The sequence below is a fragment of the Mustela nivalis genome, assembly GCF_964662115.1.
Source record: "Mustela nivalis genome assembly, chromosome: 10".
Lineage (NCBI taxonomy): Eukaryota > Metazoa > Chordata > Mammalia > Carnivora > Mustelidae > Mustela > Mustela nivalis.
In genome coordinates, this window is record NC_139029.1 from 6,408,670 (window position 1) to 6,434,252 (window position 25,583).

General features: G+C 45.3%; 1 protein-coding gene across 2 annotated transcripts in view; it reads left to right on the forward strand.

Annotated features, from left to right (window-relative positions):
• Positions 1–25,583, forward strand: part of UBE4B (ubiquitination factor E4B) — a 122,395-nt gene that overhangs the window by 62,595 nt on the left and 34,217 nt on the right. The window contains exons 4-16 of one of the 2 annotated variants that reach the window (XM_082685375.1): positions 540–627; positions 1,648–1,792; positions 3,608–3,836; positions 4,301–4,480; positions 12,228–12,369; positions 13,223–13,323; positions 14,508–14,622; positions 18,535–18,618; positions 21,961–22,017; positions 22,590–22,706; positions 22,805–22,903; positions 23,492–23,605; positions 25,221–25,419. In XM_082685375.1, coding sequence (XP_082541501.1) covers positions 540–627; positions 1,648–1,792; positions 3,608–3,836; positions 4,301–4,480; positions 12,228–12,369; positions 13,223–13,323; positions 14,508–14,622; positions 18,535–18,618; positions 21,961–22,017; positions 22,590–22,706; positions 22,805–22,903; positions 23,492–23,605; positions 25,221–25,419 — 1,670 coding nt within the window. The remainder of the gene's footprint in view (positions 1–539; positions 628–1,647; positions 1,793–3,607; positions 3,837–4,300; positions 4,481–12,227; positions 12,370–13,222; positions 13,324–14,507; positions 14,623–18,534; positions 18,619–21,960; positions 22,018–22,589; positions 22,707–22,804; positions 22,904–23,491; positions 23,606–25,220; positions 25,420–25,583) is intronic. The other variant, XM_082685376.1, reaches the window with a different exon arrangement.

The following is a 25,583-nucleotide window of genomic DNA, read 5'->3' on the forward strand; positions in this document are numbered from 1 at the left end:
CAGGCAGATTATCTAATGGAGCAGAAATGAATATCCAGAAAAAGACCCATACTTGTATACATGGCTACTGGACCTGTGAGAGGTGATTTCATATTAGCATAAAAAGGATGCTCTTTTCAATAAATGGTGCTGGGAAAATTATTTATTTAATGTGGGAAAAATTAATATATGTGCTTGACCAGATTTTTGTAATCAGGCTCTGATTGTATATGTGCCATTTAAAAATGATATGTACAGAAAATAACCTCTAATTTGCTTTCGAAAGTGAGCCTCAGAAAATGCCAACTTAGGAAAAATATCTCCAGCAAGTGTAAAGACAGAATGTTTACATCTTAGTATATGAAGAGCTCTTAAAAGTCAATCAGAGAAAATATTTATTATTATTTTGCCTTCTTGACTGATTTTGACTTCTTTGCTTTATTATTTTTGTCTTCTTGACTAATTTTGACTGATAGTTAAGAACGTCTCCTCAACCAGGAGCTATGACATTGGGTGGATTTATAAAAGGTAAAAGCCTTATTTGTCTTTTATACTTAAAGCATGTCCCAGGTGGATGTGGATTCAGGAATTGAAAATATGGAGGTTGATGAAAACGATCGAAGAGAAAAGAGGAGCCTCAGCGATAAGGTTGGTAAGAAATGAAGCCCTTGCTTCTGTTTGTAGAACAGGTAATATAAATGCCCTTTTAGTTCTCCCATCTGCACGGTTGATCCGAGTGAGCTGCCCCAGGTCAGCAAATTCTGTTGAGGTGACTCTTTTTTTTTTCTTTTTGGGAGGAGAAATGGGGAGCTAAGATTGCTCTAATGGAAGGAGAGCTCACTCTTTCATCCGGGCAGATCCTGCAGTTAGCTTGGTTTCAGACCCATATTTTTGTCAGTAGATGGAGTTGGTAATGAGAAGGAATTTAGCGCTAATTTGAACTTTTTCTGTTGGTCTTTTGCTTATGCAAGTAGGTCATCAGATCTTCCGTAGTATTCAGAGGAAAATGGCTGGGAATTGAAGCAAGAATACGTGAAGTCCAGTAGCACTTAGAAGCTCATGTAAAATACGAGGTCTTTATATTTTGTTACCATCTGAGTTTAGTTCCCTATAGTTAGCCAGAAAGACCTGTTCTGTTTTGGCAGATGTCCTGGGGGTAGACCTGGCAGAGACCGTTGCGTCCCTTCCGGTGTGGTGATCAGGAGTGTTCCGCAGCAAGGGGTGGTCACCTGTTGGACTGTGGCCTTCTAGTGGCGCGATGCTTTATTTTGTAGAGTTCTTACGTGTTTCCAGAATTCTTTTATATACATGATATTTTATCTGTGACAGAAACTAGTGAGTAACATTAAATTCTGGAAAAGATTTTGGATGAAAATGAGTTCTGTGCTGATGTTATCCTGGTTCTTAGGCATTCGGGAAAGGAAACGAACAGGATGTATATGCATCCTTTATCTAATTCCTCCCTTGGTGATTGCAGTAATGTCCCTGCTCCTTTGTCCACTCCCGTAGAGAGTTGTAAGCGGATGAAACCTCCATGTGGTGCTGAAGTCAGAGTAACAAGCTTATTTTCCCCTTAGTCAGTGGGTGAACAGTCGTATGCATTTCTAAAATATCCCGATTAATAAATGAGTGACTTGAACTTACCCTGCAAATCTTCTCCCTCACAAGGAGCCTTCCTCGGGTTCAGAAGTGTCCGAAGAGCAGGCCTTGCAGCTGGTCTGTAAGATCTTCCGTGTCTCCTGGAAGGACCGGGACAGAGATGTCATCTTTCTTTCTTCTCTTTCTGCACAATTTAAGCAGAACCCAAAAGAAGGTAGGAATCTAGCTTCACTGTTAAGAGAAAACAAGAATGTCATATCTTTGCCCTTCTGTTACCCACACTCACTTTCTCTTGCTTTGGGGTTAAGTGTTTTGACTACAGAGAGAGTTCTTGATGAGGACACTGCTGTTTGGCCACTGTCCACGGATCTTACTGATAAACCATTTTTTTTTCAACTTTCATGATTTCTCTAGCAGAAAACTATATAAATAAGTTAACGTTCTCCATTATTTCAGAGTTGAAGTTAATGTCTCTAATAAATAGGAGTCCACTGGACGGTCTCCAGGGGTGCTGGGCGAGGTGCTCGGATGACCTGTACTTGCGTGAAGTGCCGATCAGGTCATGTGCAGACTGTGGAGTAAATCTCGATCAAATTGCTTAGCAGGCTAAAACATTGATATTTTGCTGTGTTTCCAGGATTCTATTTTAAGAGGCTACCCTAAACCGCACTTCTGTAACAAAGCAGTAAAACTTCTAGCAAGATCACAGCATTTCGGGCACCGACACTCTTCTTTTTACAGAAGTCCTTTGGAATGCGGAAGAGATGGGGTGGTGTGCTGTGTGTTCCTTTCATGTCACGCAACCATGACCTTGCTCCCTGATGTATTCCTGGTGCCTAGAAGTGTGCCTGGCACTTAATAATCCCTCTGTAGAGGTGCTTTAAATGAGTGAAATGAAAAGAAGGTTGTCTTTCCCTTTTTTGTGCTGCCCATCTTTCCTGGCAAGAAAAGTCCCCCATGTTCCTGGCAGATGGGTAGTTCACTTCTGATTTTACTGGGATCTTATTACTACTATGGTTAAAGATGTGAGCCTGTGTTTCAAAAGCCTGCCACCACTTCTTCTTCGTCTTCTTCTTTTTTTTTTTTTTTAAGTAATAGCTACTTTTTAATGAAATGTTTAGTACAGAGAGAGAAAGAGAGTGAGCAAGTGGGGCGGGGGGAGAGCAAGACTCTCTACCAGACTCCCCGCTGAGCAAGGAGCCTGACGATCTCACAACCCTGAGATCATGACCTGAGCCTAAATCAAGAGCAGGTGCTTAGCCAGCTGAGCCACCCAGGCACCCCCTTGTTATTTTTCTTATTGTAAACCTTAGAATTCTTAAATCTGTCTTGTACATATATAAGTGACTATTTTTAATAGCCAGATCAGATAAGGTTTACAGTGTTACAGCTCTCATGTATTTAGTGATACTTAAAATGTATCTGAAGACCTGCGGTAAAGCATTTGGGAGCTTCGAAGAATAAGGAAGGAGTTAGAAAATAGAATTTGTTCCAGAAGGCCAGATGGTGACTAAATATTAGAACCTTCATAAAAGATTTTGAACCTGGCATTTAGTGGTTTTACTGTGCATAATACATTGGTAGGTGAAGAAATGTGAACCCAGCTTTGTTTCTAGTACGATAAACAAATCTCTGTAGTTACACAGATAATATATATGAGCAGTGATTCTCTTTGGGTGCGCTCCAATTTTCTTTTCTTTTCTTTTTTTAAATATGTTTTGTATTTCGGCATAATTTTAGATTTACAGAAGAGTTTTGGAGATCGTGGCAGCAGTTCCCATACGCCATTCACCCAGTTTCCCTAATGTTTCCATCTTATGTAACCATAGTCTGTTTGTCAGAACTAAGTTATTACTATTATCTGAACTTGAGCTTCGTTTGGATTTCACCGGTTTTCCCACAGTGTCCTCTCACTGTTTCAGAATCCAGTCCGGACGCCACACTGACCCTCTGGTTCCCTTTGGCTGATTCAAGGACTGTGTATGTGAAGAAGCATTGTAACCTTTTCTTTATTCTGCCTTTCCAACAGTGTTCTCTGATTTTAAGGACTTGATTGGCCAGATTTTAATGGAAGTGCTAATGATGTCTGCTCAGACCAGAGATGAAAATCCCTTTGCCAGTCTGACGGCCACGTCACAGCCAATTGCAGCGGCAGCTCGGTCACCAGACAGAAATCTCATGCTCGCTACCGGCTCCAACCCAGGAACTAGCCCCATGTTCTGCGGCGTGGGTTCCTTCGGTGCCAGCTCTTTCTCTAGGTCAGTGCGGTTCCTTGTGCAGAGCGAGCTCGGTAGTAGAACAGCCAGGAAGTGTGTGAGGGCAGGGACCGCTCCCTCAAGGGCCTTTGCCAGTCAGAGGGCGGCATGTGTTGTATTTGGGTGGGGGCACTCCGTCGTGGCTGGAGAGCTTGCCTTTTCCAGATAGGGTTGTCTGGCTTCCCGTGGTGAGGCTGTTGGTAAAGTTTAGAAGCAGATGGCTGGATATAGTACATTATTCTCTGGAAAGGAGGCTTTAGCTACTGTAAATGTAGCCTCAAGATGGGCACGGAAGTCGGATTAGAACCATTTAGATGAGTATCTGAGAGATTCGTACACCTGCATGTTTAGAGATACGAAGTGTCATCATACTGTTCTTTAAAAGCGTGACTAGTTTCCGTTTTAGTGATTTACCTCAAGTGTGTCTTCAATTTTCTCTTCTTTCCTCTCTTTCTCAACTGACTCAGCCTCTATGAAACTAGCCCAGCCCCCCGTTCAGGTTTCTGGAGCTCGGCGCCGGTCAGGAGTCCGTCCTTTGCCTCCTCCCCTGCCCGTGCAGCCGGCCCGACGGCCGGGCCCGCCACTTCCCTCAGCCCGCACGCCGCGGCTCCTGGGTCTGCCGCAGGAAGCCAGCCCTCATCTCCACGGTATCGCCCCTACACCGTCACCCACCCGTGGGGGTCTTCCACTTCTCCTACCCCGCGGTCCCCGGGCATCTCCATTCTGTCCAGCTCGCCCAGCCTCCCCGCCCTCGCTAGTAGCCTTCAAGCGGTGCCCGCCAGCTCTCCCAGACAGAGACCCAGCAGCCTAGGGCCACCTTCCCTGGCCGCCTCGCCCAGTGCCGCAAGCAGACGTCCCTCAGCCCTAAGGATCTCTCCTAGGTATTTATTCAGCAGGAGAGCTGGGTACGTGTTTGCAGTGCAGGGAGAGGCGATTAACTCGCTTTGGAAGGACTGGTGTGTGACGCTGACCTCAGTTACATGTGTTTCCCTGTTTGGGGTTATTAACCTGTGTGTGTAACCAGTCCGGTAGGCTCGCGCCCAAGTCCGTGCTTCTGCCAGGCTTTGATAACCTGAAGTTGTGGGTGTCCATGGTGCGTCCCTTAGTCTGTTCTTACCCCTCACTCTTCCTCCTTCCTGTCCAAAAAAAAAAAAGGAGTCACTTTCCGTTTTTTGAAATCCAGTTCATGTGTCATTGCTCTTTACAGATGAGGTCCAGAGGCTGTGGGCAGTTCGACTTGAGAGTTGGGGCTCACAGAGCACTTTATAGCCCTCTGTACTGTGGTCGATCATAGTTGGAATACAGTTAGCCCCCGGGGTGGCGGGAGCAAGTCTGGGCCTGTGCCCCTTACCTCTGACCACTGGTCTGGGCCCGTGCTTGTGCCTTGACCCTTTGATTTGAACCTGTTGGAAAAGAGCCCTAACAGAATGCCACTAATCCAATGTGCCTGGCCCCCCACCATGTACCTGCGTCTTTCTGTCATTGAGATGAATTGTTTTTCTGCATGTCCGTAACCAGAACTTTTAGCATAACATTTAATTAAAAAGCGATAGTAGTTACAAAAGATTTCCACTTCTTGTCTTTTCCTTTGTTCCCTGATGACCTTTTTTGCTTCTGTTGTGGTAGTATGTACGACAGTCCTCTCTCCTTCCTCTTCCTCGCGCTTTCTGGCGACAGTAGTGATGAAGATGAAGAAGAAGATGGTGATGGTGATGATGAAGGTGGTGGTGGTGGTGATGAGTTTTCTTGTGTCCAGTTTGGGTCCAGGTATCGGAGGAATGGAGTCTCACCCCTGCATGTGCATAGGTGCTTAGGAACTAACTTTTATAAGCCCTCACTAGGGCCGTGCTTCGAATCTTAAACAGGGCAGGTCAAACGAGACGGCCTGGAGAGGCAGGATGTGGCGAGCTTGCATGGAGTGAGGCGTTAGGACCTTACCCTAGGGTAAAGTGGCACCTAGGAAAGTCTTCCTCGTTGTTGCCTGGTAAGGTTGGAGGAACGCTTATGTGTAATCATTTATCAGAGACACAAACAGCAGATTAAAGATGAGTCATCAAGCCTAAGGTCTGAAATGAGGGACCCTTCGTTCATCTATGGCGGGTTTTCTTTTAAGCTGCCAGATGTGAGCAAACCGTACACAGTGGGGGCATGTTTCCTTATGTGCGGTTGCATGGACTGCTGCTACTTAGGAATGGCAACGGGGCTGTGTACGTGTGTGTGTGTGTGTTTCCCCCTCTCCTGCCCCAGCCGGGTGTGGCAATCTATTTAAGAGTGTGTGGGGCCATCCCGTCTGGTATAACTGATTCTGCTTCCACTTCTAACCTTAAATTTCACTGATCACCTCCTTGACCGCAGTGAAGCTAGATCCTTGTTTAGACAGCCTCTGGAATGACAGTCAAGGCTGACACTTAGTTCGCGATGCTGCTGAATGTTCCCCCACACCCCCGGAAGCCGTGTGAAAAAAGACTGCTTGGGTTCTCTAGGTGACTTTGGGCAAGAAGATATAATAGCACCTTCCTTCTGAACCTCTGACTCATTGTCTTACGATTTTGCTCTTAAATTGAAGTTTCCACTGGACTGATTTGGTATTTGTGCTCAGCACTGTTCAAAAATAACTCCGGGTTATAAATAGAGACGGCACTAGGCCTTAGGTATACTTCATTAAATTTGACAGCGTTCAGAAGAAACATTAGAGAGAGTACACAAGGAGAGAAAGGAATGCTGGTGCAGGGTGGGATATCGATTCAGGAAGGTTGATATTTGTATTGGGTTGAACGTTGTGTTACTGTTTCTCAAGTAAATTTCCCGAAGGTGGAAGTGTCTTTTTCACGTGGATAAAATCCCGCTGCGCGATTACAGTAATGCAGCAGGCATCCTTTTTAGGAATCCGTTTCTGTACATGATGGAAGTGCTTTGTTAATCGGTTTTACTGTAAATGGTGAGAGAAATGCTCTCTCTCCCTGGCCTATTTATCTCCAGCTTGCACTCATGAAGGTACCAGATTGTGTGCTGCTTTTACTAGCACTGGGCTCCTAGCATCCCAGCCTCGTCTCTGATCTAGATTCGGCAGCTACAACGGGAGATAACTGTGTAATGATAGCTCTAAATACTGAGCATCGCGGGCCAGACCCCGTGCCAGCACTCTGCACACATTATCCCTCTGTCCTCACAGCGGCCCTCCCAGCTACCATAAGGAACCCCGGGGGACAGGGAGGTCAGTCGCGTAACTAAGTACGCGGCAAGGCCCGAGTCCGGAACTCACCTGCCGCACCCCACGCTTTGCTCGCGGTAGTGCTCGTGCTGTTCTCGCCCTCACTTGCTGTTCTCGCCCTCACTGGCTACCTCGCTCCTCAGTGTTCATGCTTTTACTCTGTTCTTGGCAAGGAAGTGCCAGCCTTTTACTCGGTAATTACAAAATTCCATTCAGTTGGCAGGTCCTTTGCTGGCTGTTAAAATGGAATCTGATCTCTCCAGATTTTGGCAACTTCTTAACTTTCTGAATCGCTTTCAAGCAGAATGTGAGAGGATGTAGAAAAATACATAACTGATTAAGCAAATAGGCACTCAAAAGTGCACGTAGGGCCCAAACCAAGAGGGGGTCACAAAAAACCTTGTTAATTTGAGTGATCAGGAAGAACCAGGTATTTTCTTGCCAGTCGATCTTCCCAGAATTTCATTTACATTCAGGTGAGCAGTTTCTGCACCTGCGCCTTGCCCGGTGAGATGAGTGTTGTAGAAGGAGCAACAGGGGCCGCATCTGTCCCCCTCCGGCCCCCTGTCCTGCTCGCCTGGTGGCGCTGACAGGTTACAGTAGTTGGGACACATGTTCCAATGTTAATTATCTGTGGTGGGGATGAGGAGGATTAACTTAAGAAAGGCAGAACATGGCTCCTGTGACGTCCTGTAGCCCTCTGTGAGAGGAGCTGTTTGAATTCTGAGGATTGACCTGATGCAGGAGTGGAACCAGCAGTGAGAGAATCGTCTTGTACTGAAGATAACGTCGCATTTGCTCTGAGCAAAGTTTTTCCAAGTGTTTGCTGGGAAAGAAATCTATTTGTAACTGCTCAGATATTTCCGTGAAGGAGGCGGAATCTTCAGGGTCAGGAACCGGTGTGAGTAGAGAAAGGGACAGTTAGCAAATGGTAAAAGAGGGTCACATTCACCCCTCGTTTCTGCGGCCCGTCACTGCTTGGAGAGGAAACATGGACACACTCCCACCATGTCGGTCTCCAGACGCTCCAGCGACGTCCCTGCTCACACAGAGTAAAACGCAGAGCCTTGCCCTGACCCACGGGACCCTTGGTCTCCCGTACACACACGTGCACATACCACACGCACGCGTGCATTCCTCCTTTCCAACCTCACGTGCCTCCCCTCGCCTACACCTTCTGCGGCGTGCCACCCTGTTCTTTTTTTTTTTTTTTTTAAGATTTTATTTATTTATTAGAGTGAGAGAGAGAGCATGAAAGGGGAGAAGGTCAGAAGGAGAAGCAGACTTCCCACGGAGCTGGGAGCCCGATGCAGGGCTCAGTCCTGGGATTCTGGGATAGTGACCTGAGCCGAAGGCAGTTGCCCAACCAACTGAGCCACCCAGGTAACCCCTTGTCACCCTGTTCTTGACCTCACTTGGCATCGTCACTGATGCCTTAGGTCTTCGCGCTTACTTCCTCTCTTTGGACAGCTGTCCCCAAGATGACCGCCCTGACGCCCTCAGGTCCCCGTCTACAGACCACCCTCACAGAGGGTCAGAGTACACGTGACAGAAAACACACACGCATACTTACTGCCCATCTCTGTCACCATGCTCCGCTTTCGTTGTTCTTCATAGCATTCCTGTATTGTTTTGGACTGTCCCCTGCTCTAGAGTATAATCCCCGTACCAGCAGGCTCTGTTCCATTCCGTGTGCTGCCCCCAGAGCCTACAACAGCGCCTGGAATACACGGCACGCCGTGAACATTTGTTCAGTGAATTCACACTGCTTGAACCCCACTGCTCTGACTTTGCCTTGCACTGAGAAAACACAGCATTCTCAAGTCTGCATTCAAAAAAGTGGGTTACATAGGAGAGAGATTATTCATGCCTTTATAGAAGAAATTACCAAGGAACATGTTTTCTTGGTACATTTCAAATGGGATTCGGCTTGTGCAGATCTCATGCACGTTGGCTCCCCAGAAGGATTCAGGTCTATTTCTATTATGGGAAGTAATCAGTTTGTTAAATTGGACTGTTGATGTAGTTACCAGAAAATGGCTCACACATTCTCCCAGAAGGAGGTATAAGTTTGTAGATACTCACAGGACTGGAATGTGACATATTTCCAATGTGGTATTCCATGTGTCACAGTTGTTAAAAGCATCATGACTTTCAGAATAACTTGTTTAGGGGAAAATGAAATGTTATTTTAAAACTCTAAGGATGTTTATTGCTAGCATGAACACATGCACACAAACACTACACCACTGCCTCCTTCAGCGTGGCATTCAAAATTGGAGTCCGGTGCTCTCACCTTGAACCTGAAGATCGTTGTGCATTTTGATCATTGAGACCTGTGTGAAGCGTTGTTGAGACCGGCCACTGTTCATGCCAGAGGATCGTGGTTTACTTCCCCACCTTTAGGGCCAATCTTAAAATCAGTAATCTACGGACAGATGCTGGAGTTTATTCTGCATTTCCTATTTGGTTAAATTTTATTTCATTTTTTTAGTCGTCTTCTGTTCTTGAGAGTTAGCTAAAGTGTTTTTTGGTGTCTGACAGATGATCACCAAAATATACGAACTTCTTTTAGCTATGAAAATTCTCCAATATATTCTGGGTGCCTTTCATTGCATTGCCTGGCATGAGACAATCTTCTACATACATTGTCACTTTTCATGTCTCAGTGAAACAGCTGTGAAGATACCTCAGTTGGCTTTGAGGTGTTTTAAGTTAAAATTCAGTGGAATGTGTCAGCTGAGGATGGACCCTAGTTTTGGTGGCCACTGCGTAAGCCCACTGACTTCACGCAGGTGTTTGTGTGCTGGCTGTGGGTACTGACCCTTTGCAGCTAGCAAGGACTTAACGGCATCAGATGTAAGACACTTTTCATCAGAAGTGTAAAAATGAGAAAAATTTGGGTCTTATTATCAAGGAGATGTATAATTGAAATTTTCATTTTAAACATGAGGCAGATCGGTTTTCATTGTTTTCTGTGAGAGGCACTCAAAGGAAAATTAACCTTAGTTGGGTCTGGGGAAAGCCTGTGTTGGTCAAGTTCATCTTCGGAAGTGCAGTGAATAATGATGGGCTGACATCAGACAGAAGAGGAAAGAATCACAGAGAGCTTGAAACTGAGATGGTACCGTAAGAAAATACCTCCCTTTCCCCTTTCTACTTTTGGGGATTCACCACACTTCTCCTATTTGTGGATGAGTTTTGGTGTTTCTCATGGTTGCTTTTTGTCATCCCCCGCCCCCCCGCCACCCGCCACAGTGCTTTCTTCTCTCCTCCGTTCTGTCCGAGCTGTAGAGCAGATTGTAGGAATTCAGATTTACTAGACTCTGGCCTGAAGGCCTTGGATTTAAAACTGGCATTGTTTTCATCTTTGTAATTTTAATACCATACTTTAATTCCAAGGTCAAATCTCTGAGCACCAGGGGTTTGAGCTGCACAGATCCACATATATGTGGATTTTTTTCAATAAATACAGTGCAGTACTGTAAATGTATTTTCTCTTCTGTATGGTTTTCTTTTTTTTTTTTTTTTAAGATTTTTTATTTTATTTATTTGACAGAGAAAGATCACAGGTAGGCAGAGAGGCAGGCAGAGAGAGAGGGGGAAGCAGGCTCCCCATGGAGCGGAGAACCCAACGCGGGGCTCGATCCCAGGACCCCCAGGATCATGACCTGAGCCGAAGGCAGAGGCTTTTATCCACTGAGCCATCCAGGCGCCGCTCCTTTATGGTTTTCTTAACAGTATTTTGGTTTTTTTAGCTTAAGAATAGTTTTTAAGAATATACTGTAAGAATACAGTATATGATACCTATACAAAATACATGGTAATCCACTGTTACATTATTAGTAAGGCAAAATAGGCTGTTAGTCATTAAGTTTTTGGGGAATCAGAAGTTAAATGCAATTTTCAGTTGCATGGAGTTGGCACTCCTAAACCCTGTGTTATTCAAGGGTCAGCTGGATTTTTCTAAAATTCTGAGGTCAGTTATGCATATATTCCAGAATTAGTCATGTATATCTATGCATCTACCTGCATAACGTGTTGTTAATACCTCAATCCCTATTAGTCCTGTCGGTTTCTAGCCTTTAATTGTCTGTCCCAGTCGAAGTAGGCATGGGTGGGCCTTTCAAGGTCATGCTGTTCTTCCCATCCTTTGTCATCTTTCATAGGTAATTTTTTTGCTAAGTTTATGCTTTCTCATTTCCTTTTCATTTCAAAATTCCTAGCCTCTCTGGTGCCATGATTACTCTCTTTGTATCTTTCGTGTGTATCGAATAAATTTGTGAGCTAAACATCAGATTTGGTCTGTGACTTGTCGATGGCTGATCTCCACTTTCATTTCCTCACACCTAGCCCTTGAGAGAATGTTTGGCTTTGGTCTCGGTGAATAGTTAATTGCTCATCATAACAGCGCTTCGTGCTGTGTCCTGCTTCTGTTTTACAAAGCACTTCGGTTTGGTTTCCTTTAAGCCTCACAGCAGAGGAGAAGAGAAGATTCTAGGGTCAGGTGACAGGCAAGCAGCACAGCCGGAATAGAACCCGAGTTGGGATAACCCTACACAGGATTTTTGTTTTGTGTTTACTGTACAACTTTGACTTTTTCATGGAAAGTTTTGGAAATTTTTTACGTTAATACAAGTAGGTTTATGTTTCTTTCTGTAACTGGACGGTTCTCCTCCTGTGGTCCTATTGCCAAAGGCTGGCTGAAGGCTTTTGAGGTTATGCCAGAAGTCGTGAGAAGGGGTCTTCTTGTTCGCCTTCGTTACTTTACTCCTGCTGAGTTCAGTGACAGCAGTAGCGTCGTCTGGTCTCCGCCTCCGAGTCAGCTTGAGTGAAGCTGGGCCGGTTTGATTTAAATCCATGTGCTAGCCCTTCTAATGCCCAGCCCAGTAACAGTTCCTAGTCCTCCTGGCTTTGACAGTGGCCATTCCCAGTAAGATAAGGTGTTGGGTCTCTGATCCAACTCTCTTCTTAGGTCAGTACGGTGTTTAGCAGGAGTTCCTGTTGCTGGACTTGGAGCAGGCGCAGTGAGCATCCGTTCCGGCCTCGGCTGCATGGGTGTCTGTGCTTTGTCGTGGGTGCAGGGATCCTAACGGGCTTTCTGCTACAGAAATGCAAACTCTGTCAAAATGATCCATTGAGAAGGGGTAAGAATCACCAATTTTCTGTTCTCTTCTCCGAAGTTTGGGAGCCTCTGGTGGGGCAAGTACCTGGGATTCCTACAGCGACCATTTCACCATTGAGACCTGCAAGGAGACAGACATGCTGAACTACCTCATCGAGTGTTTTGACCGAGTTGGAATAGAGGAAAAAAAAGCACCAAAGGTAATACGAAACAGATCCAGTTAAAAACCCATGCGAACCTGGTTATTTTTATGATAAATCATCATCTGCCCCCTTGGGGAACATTTCTTCCCTTAGTCAGTGAGGGAGGTGGTTCTCCGGCATGTGTTATGTGCCAGGCGCCGAGCTGGGAGCTCAGGGCGTTCGCAGTGAACGAAACACGCAAAGAGCTCACAGAACGCACGTCCTGGCAGGAAGAAGTGATGGTGCCAAGTGCCGTTGCCACCAGGGTCTTCCATGGCCCTCACAGTGTCCGATAGACTGTGACAAGTGCTCACGGAGGGACCACCGACCCTGGGCTCCGTCTGTAGGAGCTCAGATGTCACGGCTGTTCGGTTGACCTAGTGTAGGCAGGAACTATTTTTACTGTACGAAGAGGCAAATGCACCTCAGAGATACTGAGTGATTGTCTGCAATCACATAAAAGTCACAAAAACGGGATTTAAACTCCAGAAGCTGTGCTTTTTCTCCTGTTTCATGCCAACTTTATTATTTCTTTCCGTATTCGTTGTCCACTTCTGGTTTCCCAGACTAGTCCACTTGTCCACCTGTTAGTTACGTATTTGTGATGGCCTCTCCGGGGTTTGTCGCACTGAACCTTAGCGGAAGCAGAACATGGGCGCCTCACTCTCCCGCTCCCTCTGCTCTGACTGTGGAGTTGGGCGGAGGCAGCACACGGGGACGATATAGTTACTCTAGTTTGTTTGTCACGAGTCAAGCAAGAGAAAAGTGTGCCACGTCCTGGGGATGGACGTCTCCTGATTCTTGTCCGTTTTCAACAGCGCAAGCGTATTCTGTTGGTTTTTGCGGTCCTGACCTTGGCTTTCTCTTTCAGACGTGCAGCCAGCCGGCAGTCAGCCAGCTTCTGAGCAACATCCGCTCGCAGTGCATATCCCATACTGCGCTAGTCCTGCAGGGTTCCCTCACGCAGCCAAGGTAGGAGGAACCGGGTGCACCCGGGGTAGCAGGGAGAGGACTCTGTCTGTCAGCAGACGTCGGGCTGTCCGGCCGACTTGCCTCACCTTGGATAAGGCACTTTCTCACCTGCAAGATGAAAGGGGTTGACTGGATGACCCAGGAGGTCCTGTTCTTGCTCTGTAACACCAGGAAAATGAAACACTCTCTGTCGGCTTTACTTCTAGACCGCTGTTGACCTAGGTCAGCATCAAGGCTCCTTGAAACCAGGGGAGAGCTTTGAAAAAAATGTGCAGGTTCTCACTTTCCATGTATCCTACAGTCAGTTTCTGTTACTCGGTGATAAATAATAGTGGGAGAGCAGTTTGTTCAGGAATCCCCCCGAAGTACAGACTACGTTATTGATTGTTTCGGAGGGCTCCATCAAGGTTTCGAGTTCAATGAAAAGAGTATTTATGTATTTCACTTCTTTTACTTAAATATCTGAAGGAATAGAAGGAAGGAAAAGTGATGCGAAAACACCTAAGGAAGAAATGGCAAAGTCGCAACATTTATTTGTTCTGGTTCTCTTCTATTACTCTCTGTTCCAGAACCATCTGGGTTTGAAACTTGTCAAAAAGAAGGAAAAGGTGGGGGCACCTGGCTCGCTCAGTCAGGGGAGCGAAGAACTCTTGATCTCCCAAGGTCATGAGTTTGAGTCCCACATCATTGGGTATAGAGATTACATAAATAAATAAACCTTCAAAAGGAAAAAAAAGAAGAAGAAGAAGAAGAAGAAAGAAAGGATAAACATCAAGATCATCAAGATCAAAACCTCAAGAAATATTCTGTGGTTAAAATTAACAAGAGTTTTATTTAAAAGTCCTCACCCATCGCTGATCTTTTTCCTTTCAGTTGGCTGCATCATAAACAAATAAGTAAAAGAGACCTATAATGCTTCATTTTGGGGTAATGCTTTATTTTTTAAGGGCTTGACTGTAGGAAAAGATGGCTTCTTTGAAACTTTCTACAGTCTCTTCATTCAAAAGACCAAAAAGCGATGATGAACAATTTAAGGTTGGTCTTTTGCCAAAATTGTTGTGTAGAATATTTGAGAGATTTAAAGTTTGACGTTTGGACACTTCTGCCGGCGTGACAGCCCATGCGCCGTATTGTCACACACTGATGAGCTGAGCTGTCGCGGTTTGCCTCTTGTGGGTCCGCAGGTCCATGCAGCAGCCGTCCTTCCTGGTGCCGTATATGCTGTGCAGGAATCTCCCGTATGGCTTCATGCAGGAGCTGGTGCGGACCACTCACCAGGATGAAGAAGTGTTCAAGCAGGTGAGGCTTTGTGAATTTGCCGCTGGCACGTTTAACATAGGAGCTTCTATGCCAAGGCTGATTTCTCAAGACACTATACTGAAAACTTCGGTTTCAGATTTTGAACACACTTGTGTTCATTGCTCAGAGAGATCTACCTGAGATTTCTCTCTCGAGATAACCAGATTGACAGCTGCATGGTTTAGATCATTTGTCCATTTCAAGCCGTCAGGCTGCGAGTGTTGTAAGCAGTGCTGAGTGCCTTGAGAGGTAAGAAGTCACCTGAGGCTCTGTCCCTGATGTCAAGGTGCTTTCAACACAGGCATACTAAGAGATGGCACACAACATGACGTGCATTTGCCGGTTGAGTCATGTCGAAAATTAGTTCTCCAAGTTTGCAAAAAGGAGATTAGTAAACCAGCGACCAAATTAGCCCAGTGCAGTCTGCGTACCCGACAGGATCTTTTGTCTTCTCGCCACTCAACTGGGAACGATGTCTCATATCTTGCTAATTACTTCTTTCATTAAGTATTCATGCAGTTTTTATATCTCACTGTGTGAAGTCAAGTGAAAATGCAGATTTGGGATATTTAGGAATAAAGCTATTTATTTAGTCCGAAAGGTTTCTTCTGAGGTGAAACTTTGGCATCACGCTTGGTCGCTGTGTTCCAGCCTGTGTCGTGACATGAACACTTTGCCACGGCAGCTCTCACGCAAGCCGTTTCCGGTGATGGAAGGATTTTTATGACACTTTCTTATAATTTACTGTATGATTGTTTCTTTCTACACAGAACAAAGGCAGTAGCTCTAAGTGATATGATTGATTTTTTTATACCTAATATTATTTGTAACTATTAATTTGAAATCTCAGGAATTGTGTTTTTAGCAGTTTTCAAAATGTTAGTAAAAGAAGAATCCCAAAGCAAAACTCCTAGTTAAGCGTCATGACCGTGTTAGGAATTCATCGACTACTTTTCTTAGATGATGGTCTTGTTGACTTGCAGGAATACTCAAGGCAGCATAGTGAGCTTTTCCTCTCTGGAGAGAGAAAAATGAATTCTGATGAAAATAAACAGCTGTTAGGCTCCTGAGGGGCTCAGTCAGTTAAGCATCTGACTTAGTCCAACTCAGGTCTTGCTCTCAGAGTTATGGGATCAAGCCCCAGGTTGGGCTCCACTTTGGCATGGAACCTACTTAAAAAAAAAAAGAAAAGAAAAGAAAACAGAGAATAAATAACCATCTTGGAAGGTTTAAGGGGAGCCATCTGTTGTTTACGTGATATGCATTAATTAGAGTACTTTTCTGCGGCACCCGGCTGGCTCAGTCAGTGGAGCATACAACTCTTGATCTTTGGTTGTGAGCTCGACCCCCACATTGGGTGGGAAATAACTTAAAAAATAATCTTAAAAAAAAAATGAGAACACTCTCCCTGTTGTACAAGACATCATTTGAGGAACCCAGAGTAGCTTTAGCTCTGTAAAATCGGCCCCGTGATCAGCTGGAAGGGCTGTGTTATGCTTATCTTACTCATAAAGAAACTTACACAAACGTTGTGAAGTGACCCCTTTTTTTTCAATTGAGATGAAATGCGCATAACATAAAACGAACCAATCCAGTGGCTTTTAGTGCATTCGCAGTGTTGTGCATCAACTGTTGGTTTTTATTTTCCTCCGGGGGCTGGGGCAGACGGGGGTAGGGGCAAAGAGAATCTTAAGCAGGCCCCATGGGGTGTGGGGCTCAATCTCACAACCCTGAGATGCCCTGAGCCAAAATCGAAGAGTCGGACGCTTAACCCACTGAGCTGCCCAGGTGCCCCCCACTGTTTCTTTTTAATCATAGCATTCTGATGCCTCTTCTGCCACTCAGTCCTGATCACTCCTTGTCTGTCTTTGCATTACCATGTGCTTTTTTCTTAGAGAGAAATGATGAGTGAGTGGAAAACAGCACTTCACTTTTTTGTCTGAAGAGTTTGGCAAATTTTTTTTAAAATATTTTATTTATTTATTTGATAGACAGAGATCACAAGTAGGCAGAGAGGCAGGCAGAGGGAGAGGAGGAAGCAGGCTCCCCGCCGAGCAGAGCGCCCGACATGGGGCTCGATCCCAGGACCCTGAGACCACGACCCGAGCTGAAAGTAGAGGCTTAACCCACTGAGCCACCCAGGCGCCCCAGGAGTTTGGCAAATTTGACCTATAAATCTTTGAAACTTCCGTCTCCTTTTAATGTTTGAGATGTTCACAGATAAATAAATAGTAGTTAGAATTTAGGATTGGAGATGAATACTTATATTTTTTTGTCATTGCTCAAAGGTGTTTATTTGAAAACAAGAGAATCGTTTAAAATACCCAAGTCAGGGGCATCTGGGTGGCTCAGGTGGTTAAGCATCTGCCTTCAGCTCATGTCATGATCTTGGGGTCCTGGGATCAAGCCCTACATCAGGCTCTCTGCTCAGCGGGGAGTCTGCTTCTCCCTCTCCTTCTGCTCCTCCCTCTGCTCGTGCTCTGTCTCAAATAAATAAACAAAAAACTTAAAAAAAATTAAGTCACACGAATATTATAATGCTTGACTATTTGAAAAATATTACAGCTAGACTTGTCTATTATAAATTAAATCCTACCTGCAAAAGAGGATAAGTCTACTAGAAAACACTAAGATGTTTTCTTTATAGCATTCTGGAAAAAAGTTTTGACATTTTTCTAGATGACCAATTGTGAAATTTATTTTGGTGATTTGGGAACTTCAGTTTTGTGTTTCTGATTATAATATTGTCACCCGCCCATCACCACCCCTAAGCTTTACCTGTCCATTTTTAGTCAGCTTCTGACAGCATATTACTTCTGTCCTGATGGTTTTGAGTTGCAAAAACTGGGATGATCTCTTCCAGAGCTATCTTTTTACCTCAAGACACTCCACAGACACTTTGTAATCCAGAGCACCTTTCTTTCTTTTTTATTTTTTTAAATCCTGGGCTCCTTAAATGACCAGGCTACACAGTACAATGGGATGAAATTAGTAGGAAAGGGAATTTTTCAGATTTCCTAGGGCCTTTATAGAGCACTCCCATGTCAGCTTGTTGACATTTGGGGTTTCAGCTGTTGTTCATACCATCTTCTCCTTAATGTTACTGGTCTGGAATCCCAACCAACTCCCTAAGTGAGTCGGTCAGTGAGTGCATGGTGACATTTGTAGATGAGCTACGCTGAGCAAATTGTGCATGGTGACAGGGTGCCCTAGTGTTGATGGTAAACTTGGGAAAATAAATCCGGGTGCCCTCGAGCCCTGGCTTCATGTCTGTGCATACATTTTACAAACAGAGGTAAGTCCTTCTAGTCAAGTTTTCTTTTACGTACTCCACATTTACCAGCTACCTCTTTGCTCTGTGTAATTAAAGTTAACGAAATGATGATAATATCCGTTACTGGCGTCTTTTTCTTGTTCTCTTCAAAATAGGGAACGGTGGAAAGAATTAGAAGGAAGTGGGAGAGTATTTTTAAATACTGATAGAGTTGAGATGATACTGGAACATTTAGTCCAGTTTCTTTATAGATTGTAGTTGCTTGGTTATCGGAAACATAGTCATTGTCGAGATGTGGAGAATTTAGTAGACTAGAGCGAGGACCCTTGGGGACTTCTATAGCAGCCTCAAAAGTTGTGAGTTTCTGTTGAGTCACTCGGAGTCCTGCCAGAGAATTGGGGCTTGCCAGATCCTGTTAACTCCGGAAAATTCAGCTATATATATTACTTTATGGTTAGCCTCGTGGAAGGCCAGAGCCACACTCCGTGGCCGGATACCAGACTCCTTTCTAAACAAAACAGCTTTTCCTTGGGGAAGGTGGAAATGCTGAGACATTCAGACTCAGCACTTTATTTTAGCACGCCTCCTGTTCTTACGTTTTCCTAAACTTACATTTCTGATTTTTTTTTTCCTTACAGATCTTTATCCCCATTTTACAAGGCCTGGCCCTCGCTGCCAAAGAGTGCTCCCTCGATAGTGACTACTTCAAGTACCCCCTCATGGTAAACCTTTGTTCTTTCTCTTTAAGCCATTCAGTAAATGCTTTCTCCCAGATGATTTTAACATGCACTTTTCTTTAAGGTTATCAGCCTTGTTTTCACACTTAAAACCATAAAGCGCTGTGCTGGCCGCACAGTATTTGGTGTGCAGGGATGCATCAGTGAAGACGGGGAGCTAGCAGCCCAGGACATATTCCGCGCATGCGAGCCTTAGGCAGGAGTCAATGATACAAGCGCCGGAATGCTCTTGGCCTGATGTTGTAGCTTAGGAAAAAGACGATTCTTGGTGGATCCTTCTGCTCCTCCTGGTAACAGGCATACCATAATCAGGATGAAATTTTGTTATTTAAAAAAAAAACAAAAACAAAAAAACTATTATAAATACAAGGAGAAGGACAGTCATACTAGGAAGAGTAACCCAGCTTTATGAAGTGACTTTCTTTTTTTTTTTAATCTTTTTTTTAAATATCCAGTCTTCCTGTCTCCTTTTATTTTTTTATTTTTTTAAAGATTTGACAGAGAGATCACAAGTAGGCGGGGCAGGGAGGGGGGAATCAGGCTCCCCGCTGAGCAGAGAGCCCGATGTGGGACTCGATCCCAGGACCCTGGGATCACGACCTGAGTTGAAGGCAGAGGCTTTAACCCACTGAGCCACGCAGGCACCCCATGAAGTGACTTTCTTTTTTTTTTTTTTTTTTTTTCTTCTAGCCCCAGTGAGTGGGCAGGATGAAGTGACTTTCTATAGAAAAATCTCAGAGTAGTTTTCTTGTTTGCCTTGCCCATTTCCTTCAGGCTTCCTGTGGGAAACTGCTTAGCTCATTCACGCACCTACAGCAAGCGTAAATTGTGGACAGACCTTTCTCTTTAGACCCTCATGAAGGGCCTTGACTGCTGTGAACACACTAGAACCAGAAAGAAAAGAAAAGGCCCCTTTCTTTCTGAATTGGTTCCTTGGAAATTTGGAGAGAAAAATACTCGGACATATGACTAAATATTTTTCCGTCTAAGATGTGAAGGAAAAAAATAACAAAATACGAATGAATGAATACAATCTTGTATAAATTGAGGCCTGATTAAATCGATCTTTTTACTGACTTGATTCCCTCTTACATTAAGTCAGTGCTCACTGAGGACCTCTTCTGTGCTAATTAGACAAGGCACCTCTCTACTAATTGCCCCTGACCCACTGCAGAACTCAAGTCCACAGCAGTGCAGATGACCACACCGTGATCAATGCTAACACGGGTGAACATGAAGGGGGCCTGTCTCTGTTTTAATCAATCAAAATGGAGCTAAGAGGCGAAGATGGTATCGGGAAATTAGAAAGCGAAATGGAATTCTTTTAAAAAAACAGCTTTGAATGGATTTATGTCAGGGCTCTTTCTGCTGCCCCTGCCGTTCGGGTTTCTAATAAAATTCTCTTAATCCTTCGGCACATTATTCTGTCTGTGCCAGATAAGAGGAAGTGAAACCATCTGATTGCTTGAGTCCAGTGATGAAATATTCGAGTGCACATTCGTTCTCAACGAATGATGTAAATGTTCCTTCGTGGTACTGTTAGCTTTTCTGTTGTGGTCTGAACAGCTCAATGTTTCAGTAAGGAGCTTTCAGTGTCAGATATCAACAAAATGTCCTTCTCGGTCAAAAGACAAAGACCTCCATTATGGCAGACAATAGCTTTATTTTATACCATCACTGATGCTTGTCCAGCGGAGAGAGTGCAGTGCGAGGAAAGATCATGGGAACAGGAAGAGGAAGACCACCGGAGCTGGAAGCAGAAACAGTTGTGATCGTTCTCTGGCCCAGTGCCTCCCCACGTTGCCATACCCTCGAATCACCTGGGGATCTTTAAAATTAAGCACCTGGTGCCTGCCTCCCACACACTGTGGTTCCACTGGTCGAGGGTCTGGTGAGGATGGGGCCTGGCATTGGGTTTTTCCAGCTCCTCTGGTGATCCTGGTGTGCAGCACTGGTTGGGAACCCCTGCGCTGTGCGGTGAGAACTTTTCCTTGGTGCACCCCAGAGACCTGTCAGGGCCTCCCTGCATGACTCACAAGCAGCTTCCGCTGGCTGGCTCGGGAACTCTGGTAGCTGTGTTCAAATCAAATCACAGAAAATGGAGCTCACTGTTCAAACGGTGTTTGATTGGAACACGCCGGCTGTGTTAAACTGTGTTTATGTCCCTAAAACCTACTTTTCCTGATTCTCTAATATGAGAATGATTGCAGCTCCAAAGGAAAAAACCCTGGAGTTCTCAGAAATATCCGAGATCTTGAAGCCAAGTAAGGCTTTTAAATACGTTCTGAATGTGGTAGCTTATTAGATTGCAATGATACATAGTCCTGTTTCAGCACTGGCAAGATGAGCCGTCCCAAGTTTATGAAACGTATCTTTTTTGACATGGAAAGATGTTAAGTGAAAAAATCACTTTTTGTAAAACTAAACACATTTATTTCAGTGTGGATCAGCACAAAAATATGGCTGGAAAGCTGTTAACTAAAAGCAGAGGTCATCTCTTCGGGTGAGGTTTATGAGTGTTTCTTAGTTTCTGTTTCATCTGAGTTTTTTTTTTACAATGTGCAGGTACATCAGAAAAATAGTGAGGCTCTTAGTGTTTTGGAAGTAATGCACATGTACTTACGGCAGCATCAGAGCTGCTTCTTGGTATTACATGTGGCAGTCAGTTCCAGATGGAATACATTTAGGGGCGCCTGGGGGGCTCATTAGGTTAAAACCTCTGCCTTGGGCTCAGGTCATGGTCTCAGGGTCCTGGGATCGGGCCCCGCGTCGGGCTCTCTGCTCAGCAGGGAGCCTGCTTCCCCCTCTCTCTCTGCCTGCCTCTCTGCCTACTTGTGATCTCTGTCAAATGAATAAATAAAGTCTTAAAAAAAAAAAAAAGATGGAATACATTTAAATGCCACTTTCTGCAGGGTGCCTGGGGGGCTCAGTTGGTGAAGCATCTGCCTTCGGCTCAGGTCATGATCCCAGGGTCCTGGGATCGATCCCTGTATCAGGCTTCTTGCTCAGCGAGGGGTCTGCTTCTCCCTTTCCCTCTGCCCCTGTCTCAAATAAATAAATAAAATCTTTTTTTAAAAATGACACTTTTCGGGGCACCTGGGTGGCTCAGTCTGTTGGGCGGCCGCCTTCAGCTCAGGTCATGATCCCAGAGTCCTGGGATTGAACCCAGCGTGGGCTCCCTGCTCGGCGGAGAGCCTGCTTCTCTCTCTCCCTCTGCTGGCCTCTCTCTCTGTACCTGTGCTTTCTTTGTATCTTTCTGTCAGATAAATAAATAAAATATTTAAAAATTAAAAAATTAAAAATGACACTTTCTGATCTTATTCCTAGGCTCTAGGTGAGCTTTGTGAAACCAAGTTTGGGAAGACCCACCCCGTGTGCAATTTGGTGAGTGACTCCCTGATGTACTTGCACCCGTTCTAGGGGTGTGTAACTCCCAAGATACCCCTTAAGTACCATTGTGTGAAAAAAACATCTCCTAGAGGACATTTAGGTTAGATGCAGGTAACATGCCTGGGTGACTCTCAGTAGTGAAATTGCTTAGCCCTACACGTGGTTGCCTGGGATGAACTTGTTACGACCTTCCATGATCTTTGTATAAATATTGTGCAAGGAGGAACACAAGTCCTGTGGGAAAATGGACTTGAGTCCTTTGACAGTGTAAAACTGGTTGGTCCGAGTGCTATCAAAGAGCTTCTCGAAACATAAAAAATCAAAAGACTGTCCTGTGGAAACGTAGAGGAGTCCGGAGGGTTTTCCGCCTCCATCCGAGATAAGAAAAGGCAGCGGGGGTCCTAACATGTTCGTGAGCTTTGGGGTTTTGTGTGTGAACTGTCTGCCTGGTCCTGGGGGCTAAGACCCCGCTGAGAACAGGTTGGCTGTCCAGAACTCTGCTCAGCACGCTTCCCCCTCACTTGCCGGCATAGCAGCCTGACCTGCCTCTGCCGTTTCTTGCCCAGGTGGCTTCTTTGCCGTTGTGGTTGCCTAAATCCTTAAGCCCCGGCTCTGGGCGGGAGCTGCAGAGACTGTCCTACCTGGGGGCTTTCTTCAGCTTCTCGGTCTTCGCGGAAGACGATGTAAGTACAGTGGCCATTTGTACTTCGCTGCTCTGACGTTCAGATTCCTTCCTTAAATGTACATTGTATATCGATGGAATTTTCCCCTTCTCTTCCAGGCTAAGGTGGTTGAAAAATATTTCTCAGGGCCCGCCATTACCCTGGAGAACACTCGCGTGGTCAGCCAGTCACTGCAGCATTACCTGGAGCTGGGAAGGGTAGGTGTTCGGGGAGTAAGCTCAGAGGACGCGTATTGGAGAGGCTGGGTATGAGTCACCGGTGTCTTGAGTAACAACTGCCGTAACAGTTGTATGTGGCCTCCCCGAGAACTGGTTCGGCCTGGAAGCTACGGTTCCAGCCCACTCGTAGGCCTTTAAAACCTGAGAGTGAGCGAGCGCCGTTCATTTGCACATACTCCTCGGTCACTCTTGCCTCTCAAGTGTGGATTGGTATGCCCTCCCTTCTGAGGCTTCTCGGGAGCAAAATTAGAGGCTAACAGTAGCATAATTAAGGTAATTTTGATCCTGTCCCAAAAAGGGAATAGAAAAGGTTATTTTATTAAAACCGTAGTAACTGCTTGCCTCCCCCGCCCCCGCCATCTGCTTGCGTGCAAATGGTCTTGACACAGTTGAATGTGGACACCCCTGTTCCTCTGGTGGTCGGGCGCTCTTCACACGAGTGGAAGGAGAAGAGAGAGGAAGGGAGAAGAAGCCCAGAAAAAGCCCAGCTGTTCTTGAAGTCAAAAGGAATCATTTTTAAAGTCAAGTCTTCATTTTTTTCTTCTCCCTTTCTAAAATCAATTCCAGCAAGAGCTTTTCAAGATTCTGCACAGTATTCTGTTAAACGGCGAGACCCGTGAGGCTGCTCTCAGTTACATGGCAGCCGTCGTCAACGCCAACATGAAGAAAGCACAGATGCAGGTAGGGTTCGAGAAGCCCGCGTCACGGATTGGCTAAAGTCACTCATCTGGCTTGTCTCCACTCGGCACCTGCCAGGCGTTCTAGGAAATGGAGACATGGTGTTGAGCAGGAGAGAATCTTCTACCGCTTTCAGCTATGTTCCACAGGTTAGATGAGTCAGCATGTAAGTACATTACTACAGGCGCTGGTAGCATCTGTGACGCAAATAAAGCACATAGAGGACCTGGAAGTAGCCGTGGAGGTACCCAGAGGAGGGTATGGGAGTGAGTTTCGATCACGTGGTGGGGAAGACACCTTTAAGGAGGTGACGTTTGATCAGAGACCGGACTGATGTGAAAGTCAGCCATGACAAGGCTGGGAAAAGAATTTCCTAGATTCTTGTAAGGCTCCAAAGTGGGAATGATCTAGCTTTGGAACAGGCTCCATATGTAGAGTTCAGTGGCTCGAAAATAGTGTGCCGGAAGGAGGACGGCGGGCTGGGGGCTCCCCTCAGGGTCCAGCTGACATGGTAAGAACTGGAATGGGATGCCCCTGGGGGTTCTGCAGCAAGGAAACCGCCAGATGTGCTGTGTGGGAAAAAATGTGATGTGGGCTAAGTTGGGAGGAGCGACAGAAGCAGACCCGAGGAGATCTGGTGGGGAGCCTGGTGGCCTGGACCACCTTGCAAGGGAAGAGAAGATAAAAGGGCATCTTTCCTATATTACTAATAAGTAGTGAATGAATGATGTGACCTTTCTGTTGAGAAGAAGAAAAGTGTTTAGAGAAAAGTGTGGCCCTGCATCAGACTGCCTGGATTTCCTTCTCTGGTCCCACCATTTACTAACAGTGGGAACTTCACCGTTTATTTCTTTGTGCCTCAGTTTCCTAAGTGCTAAATGGGGGTGATAGTAGTTCCTAACTGTGGGGTTACTATCCATAAAGCTATTAGAACAGTGCCTGGTGCGGCGTGGACACACAATTGATGTGAACTACCGTTATTATAATTGTTTCTGTGACGTAAGCCAGAGAAACTTAGTCAGGGGCGCCTGGGTGGCTCATTCGGTAAAGCGTCTGCCTTAGGCTCAGGTCAGGATCCCAGGGTCCTGGGATCGAGTCCCACAGAGGGCTCTTTGCTCAGCGGAGAGCCTGCTTCTCCCTCTGCCTGCCGCTCCCCCTGCTTGTGCTCGCTCGCTCTCTCTCGTCCTCTCTGTGACAAATAGAAATAAAATCTTTTTTAAAAAATGGCTGTTAGTGAAACAGTGCTGAGTAAAACTAGGGTTTGATGCTCTTGAGGGGAAATAAAGAAGAGAAAGGAAGCAACATTAATTGTGTTTCTACTTAATTCATTTTGAGGATCTTAGGCAAGTCATTTAGCTCTCTGAGCCTCAGTTTCCCCCTTTGTAAAATGCGAATAGAAGTATCACTGACTTCCAAGGGCTCTTCTGAAGATTCAGGGAATGTATAAAGTGCTTCACATAGGATTAAGACTCTGTAAAGAGCGCCCTCTGATAGAATGACAATGGTGATGATATATTTCCTCTCATTGACTCTGGGGTGAATGTCTGTAAGCCACACAGTTGTGCCAAAATTTCTTTTTGAATCATTATTTTAAATACCTTTTTTCCGTATTCCACAGACAGATGATAGATTGGTATCTACAGATGGATTCATGCTGAACTTCCTCTGGGTGCTGCAGCAGCTAAGTACAAAGATCAAGTTAGAGACGGTGGACCCCACGTACATATTCCACCCCAGGTGTCGGATCATTCTCCCTAATGATGAGACGAGAGTGAACGCGACGATGGAGGACGTGAGCGACTGGCTGGCTGAGCTGTGTGAGTCACGTTGCTCATTGTGAGGTCATTGAAACGCTGCCCTTTTATTTAAACACGTCTCGTAGGTTTATTTTATTTGGATGCTAGTGATTGCTCACAAATTGTTGTTTTCTCTCCAGAAAATTAATTTAAGAGCCAGAGATACACACAAAAAATTAATGCAT